The 6,000-nt window shown below is 42.3% G+C and overlaps 1 protein-coding gene across 1 annotated transcript in view; it reads right to left on the reverse strand.

The window, feature by feature from the left end:
* LOC147108174 (protein unc-13 homolog A-like) overlaps positions 1-3,829 on the reverse strand; it is a 470,724-nt gene extending 466,895 nt beyond the window's left edge. Inside the window, exon 1 of the mRNA XM_086004706.1 lies at positions 3,509-3,829. Within this exon, the coding sequence (XP_085860832.1) occupies positions 3,509-3,530 (22 nt within the window). The 5' untranslated portion in view covers positions 3,531-3,829. The remainder of the gene's footprint in view (positions 1-3,508) is intronic.
* Positions 3,830-6,000: the final 2,171 nt, after the last annotated feature.

The raw sequence follows: 6,000 nt of genomic DNA on the forward strand, positions 1-6,000 counted from the left end.
CACCCTGCTTGTCACATCCTCAAAAAACTCCAGCAAATTTGTCAAACATGATTTCCCTTTCAGTGAGGTTATCCACTTTGGTAAGAAAATTTAAAAAGCGAATTATTATTTAAATGGAGAGAGATTACAAAATGCTGCAGTACAGAGGGAATTGGGGGTCCTTGTGCATGAAACACAAAAAGTTAGCATGTAGGTACAGCAAGTAATCAGGAAGGCAAATGGAATGTTGGCCTTTATTGCAAGGGGGATGGAGTATAAAAGTAGGGAAGTCCTGCTACAACTGTACAGGGTATTGACGAGACCACACCTGGAGTACTGCGTACAGTTTTGGTCTCCTTATTTAAGGAGGGATATACTTGCATTAGAGGCAGTTCAGAGAATGTTCACGAGGTTGATTCTGGAGATGAAGGGGTTGATTTATGAAGAAAGGTTGAGCAGGCTGGGCCTATACTCATTGGAGTTTAGAAGAATGAGAGGTGATCTTATTGAAACATATAAGATACTGAGGGGACTCAACAAGGTAGATGCAGAGAAAATGTTTCCCCTCATGGGGGAATCTAGAACTCGGGGGCATAGTTTCAGAATAAGGGGTCGCCCATTTAAAACTGAGATGAGGAGGAATTTCTTCTCTCAGAGGGTCGTGAATCTGTGGAATTCTCTGCCCCAGAGAGCTGTGGAGGCTGGGTCATTTAATATATTTAAGGTGGAGATAGACAGATTTTTGAACAATAAGGGAGTGATGGGTTATGCGAAGCAGGCAGGGAAATGGAGCTGATCCCAAGATCAGATCAGCCATGATCTCATTAAATGGTGGAGCAGGCTCGAGGGGCCAAATGGCCTACTCCTGCAGCTATTTCTTTGGATTTACATAAAAACATTTCAAGAATTCCAAAGTTTCTGATTACAGAAGCTAAAATGTGAGCTCATTTTGACTTGTAGATTTATCTGTTCCATAGCTGTTTTAATTTTTGCAAAACCAGTTAAAGTGCATCTCATTAATTGATAAATGGCACTCCTTACTAAATTGCAAGATCTCCAACCTCTAATTACACCTTCTGATATTTTATGGCAATTTTTATTGTATTTTCTTCATATAGTTTTACATTTTGCGTAGATTTACATTTATTATTGAACTTAATTTTCTAAGCATAAGTGCACATTATGTATGTCATTGCAATTCATCTGGGTTTGCTCTGCAACTGAATATATGCATGTGTAACACTTCATGTATAATGAAAAGAACTGAAATTAAAATTATTTTGCACAAACCTGAATAAAAAGAACATGGTCAATTGTTTTTCATATTGCACACCACAGAATTCTGAAGGATATTTTGCAAATGAACCTGAAATTGAGCTTGGGAGGCTTCACTGATATTTTCAAAACAGCCACAATTACATTATATCACACGATGAAATTAAATTATGGTCATGTGACCAACTCTGAATCCAGCATAATCCCATCAAGAGACTTAGGATCAAAATAGCTTGCACACATATTTTCTAATCACAGAATGCAATATTCAGATATCAATTCCCAAACTCACAAATACCTGACAGTTCCTGTATCCAGGCTAATTCATGCAATGGTGGTGGTATTGTGGTAATATGAAAGTCTTTTTTTGAAAACTGAATTACAAAGCTAACTTGGTCCAGCTGCCAGTTTTATTTACTAACCCATTCTAGCTAAAAAATCAATAGCCGTCTACCAAAATAGAATCCATTAAATCATTTTTAAAACTAAAGTTGACATCTTATCCACGATTAGAAAGTGGTCCATGCCTGGGGTAAGGAAATCGCATACATTAAAAAGCACGATTAACTAACACGAAAGCAGTAATATTTATTATAAATTGCTGCAGTATAATTCACAGCATTACTTCATAAAAGTTACCAAATACATGGGAAACTCACAAGCAATTCCACTACTGTGTGATTCCCAAATCCAAGCTATTTTAACAATGGCTTTCAACTATATATTCTTTACAATTGTGATTACAAGCATTAGGGTTAATTGATGAACAATTAAAACTATCATTCTATATTTTCAACTACTGAACTCAGGAAAGCACTAGCTCTGTACATTTTTGAATAAAATTACAATTTAAAATATTTAATTTGCATATTCTATTTTAAGGGAGCAAAAAAGATATTACAGCCAGTTCTAAATATGTTAAAACAGTATGAATTGCTAATACATTTCACTACTAAAGTAATAAGAGTTTAGGCTGTTACCCGTTTTATCAAATATACAGCAAGACGAAAAATGATTCCCACAAGTTATTAAAATATTCTCCCAACATTTGTTTTATTTTACGTTTATAAAACGCCTCTACCTAGTCCCATGAGATGGACTATAATTGAAATGTTTATGAAAAATGGAGATAATTGTTAAAAAAAATCAATATTAAGGTCACAATCGCCTTCCAAGAGAAGTGTTGGAAGAGAAATCGAAGCGCGCACATGTGCTTTGAAATGAACCATTTGCTGGTTGCTGTCCATGGTACCGTTCGACACTGGCTGATGGGCTGCAGCAAGGTGCCATATCATCTCCATTTACTCTCCCCAGAGCACCGAGTACATAAATATTAAAAATCTTCACAGTTGTATCAGTCAGCTTTTTTTTTAATGTTTAAACTGTCTACCATTTTATACAGAAGGAGCCGTCTAAAAAGTATATCCGACGGAAACATGCATTAAAAGCTACACGATATGAAAAGCATGCGAGGAATAGTTTGTCTTTGATTGTGTTTTGATTCCCCAACCCACTTATAATCATGCATTTTTTTTACAAATGCTCCTCCAGAACGGGTAAAAATCCTATTTAAAAAGAATGGGAGTGTGACAGTAACTTCGGCAGTACGTGTTCTTACAAAAAATCGCGGTTAACATTTTGATTTGGAAGGAAAATAAAGCAAAAGCTGGGGAGGGGTGGGGGGAAATCAACCAACCAAACCCCCAAAAGTGTATTTATTCATTTGGAACATCTACGATTGATGGGCTGCAGCGAATTCATTCATAAATGATAGTGGCACAAGGGTGTCACTAATTCATAAACCCCACAACCACGACGCGCAGCGTATTTCAATATATAAAAAAAAATAACTGACACACCAGCCACTATTTTTTGCAACGGCGAATATTATTTCGGGTGCAAATAGCGAGGCCTGAAGCTTTCTGTTTGTAACATTCACACCGTCCCAGAGAAACGCTCGTACTACGCTTGACACACACACACAAATTCCCCGGGTGACAAGTCAAGCCCTCACTCCCTCTGCCAGCCCGGCCTTTTGGAATGCAAATAGGCCAAATGACTATTTTGTTTAAAATTTCTGAATGGAGAGTGTGAGTGTGTGTGTGTGTGTGTGTGTGTGTGTGAGTGAGTGATCCGACTGAAGTCTATAGAGGCCGCTAATATCCATTCATTCATTCATTGATAAGCAATTGCAATGCCCTGGAAGCGGCGAGTGACAGGCTGGGGGGGTAGAGAGAGAAGAAGCAGCTCTTACCTCCAACACAAAGGAGAGACATGTCTCCTCTCCTCGACTGCACTCGGCTGATTTTCCCCCACCCGCTCTTGTGACGGTTTTCTTTTTCTCTTCTTTTTTTTCCCCTCCCCCGCCTCTCTCTCTCCGGCTGTTATATATATTTTTTTCTAATTGTGCTTTTTTTTTGTTGTTTAGCGGCTGTGTGACGGCAGGCTGGCTGCGTTGTTCACTGGCACACTGAGCTCGGCAGCTCCTCTCCTCTCCGCTCACCTCACGGTTACTCTACGCCGCCATTTTGTCCGGGAGCAGCCCCCCCCGGGGACTGGCTGACGTCACGATCAGGCGGCGCGCGGGCGGAATTGGCGGGATGACAGCAGCCAGTGCTGGCACTGCACGAGGTCCTGCAGCAGGAGGGCTCAGCCAGCACCCCTCTTAGAGAGAGAGATATATAAAACAAAAGGGTGGGGAGAGAGGGACTGCAAATCTGAGATAGAAACAGAAAAATGCTGCAGTTGCACACACTAACATAGAAGATAGGAGCAGGAGTAGGCCATTCGGCCCCTCAAGCCTGCTCCGCCATTCAATTAGATCATGGCTGATCATCCAAACTCAGTACCCTGTCCCTGCCTTCTCCCCATATCCCTTGATCCCTTTAGCCTTAAGAAATATATCCAACTCCTTCTTGAATATATTTAATGAATTGGCCTCCACTGCCTTCTGTGGTAGAGAATTCCACAGGTTCACCACTCTCTGGGTGAAGAAATTCCTCCTCGTCTCTGTCCTAAATGGCTTACCCCTTACCCTTAGACTGTAACCCCTGGTTCTGGACTCCCCGGCCATGGGGAACATCCTTCCTGCATCTAGTCTGTCTAGTCCTGTTATTTATATAGCCAGTTCTGACTAAAGGGTTTTTGACGTAATATTGGATGCGTACATGGATAAAGTTGGATTGGAAAGCCTGCCTTGTGGTGGCTTTTATTTCAGCATTGTGGCCAAGCGGAGGCTGTGATGGTCAGTAGCAGAAGGAAGGTAGGGTCTGGGATAAATGCTGAAAGGGAAATTGGGGTTGTGGTCACTGGTACCGCGGGTGGATGATTTCATCCCGCATATCCCGACTAGCTCTAGGCTCGTCTGGGTTGCATCCTTCCTTCCGCGTCTTCCTCTTCCCTCCTTGAGAGGACATTGGAAATCTGAAATAAAATCAGAAAATGCTGGCAATACTCAGCAGGTCAGGCAGCATCTCGACCTGAAATGTTAACTGTTTCTTTCTCCACAGATGCTGCCTGACCTGCTGAGTAATTCTAGCATTTGCTGTTCTTATTTCTATCTCCAGCACCTGCAGTATTTTGCTTTTGCATTTATATAGCGCCTTTAATGTAGAAAAATTGCCCCCAAAATGTTTATTGGTGTAATTAGATTATTTTTAAATAGACACCAGTCCAAAGAAGGAGATATTAGGAGGGGTGGCCATAAGGTTGTTCAAGGAAGTGAGTCTTAAGGAGGGTGTATGGATGAGAATTATAACTTGGAGGCATTGAGGGACTGGGAGCCAAGGTACGTCAGCAAGCACAGTGATAATAGGTGAGTGGGACCTTTTACAGCATAGGATACCGGCAGCAGAGTTTTGGAGGAGCTAAGGTTTATGGAGAATGGGATCCCAGCCAGGAGAGCATTAAAATAGTCAAATCTGGTGATGACAAAGGCATCGATGAGACACTCAGCAGCAGATGGGCTGAGGCAGAGGCAAAGGTGGGCGATGTTACAGAGGTGGAGGTAGATGGTTCTTTGTGATGGAGAGTATGTGGAGTTGGAAGCTCAGCTTAGGGTCTAGCTGAGCTGAGACAATAGCTGGGGGAGGGGAATGGAATTGATGGCACGAGTATGAAGTTTGTAAGCAGGGGTTGAAAACGATGGCTGCAGTCTTCCCAATGTCTAATTGGGGGAAATGCCATGCAGGAAGACCGGATATCATTCAAGCATCTTGACAACACAGAAGCAGTGGAGGGTTCGAGAGAGGTGTTGGAGAGATAGAGCTGGGAGTTGTCAGTGTACATATGGAAGCTGACCCCATGTCTGTGGATGATGTTGCCAAGAGATAGCATGTAGATGAGGAAGAGGAGAGGACCAAGGACCAGTAACTCTGTCAAAGAACTCTTATAGATTAGTTAGACAGGACTTACCTTTCACAAAACCATGTAACTCTCCCTAATAGGCTTTGGGGGAAAAATTCAGTATCGCCCCATTTGGGGTGCCATTATTGGCCGTGCGCAAAGTTTAGCGCCTGGCGCTAATTATCGCCTCCGATGGCAAACTTGGCTTTTATCGCCCCTGGAGGTGATTGGAGCGCTAAATCAGGCGCTTCACACCTGTCTTAAGGCGCAAAGGCCGAGGAGCGAGGCGCTACCTCAGAGCGCTGGCGAAGCTCATGTGATGTCAGTCAGCAATGGAACACAGACACACTGGCTCCGGCCAGTTCTTAAAGGGGAGTTCTGACGAAAGGTCATCGACCTGAA

This window comes from Somniosus microcephalus, chromosome 13 (genome assembly GCF_052327205.1).
Source record: "Somniosus microcephalus isolate GS21.2 chromosome 13, FLI_Smic_1.0, whole genome shotgun sequence".
Lineage (NCBI taxonomy): Eukaryota > Metazoa > Chordata > Chondrichthyes > Squaliformes > Somniosidae > Somniosus > Somniosus microcephalus.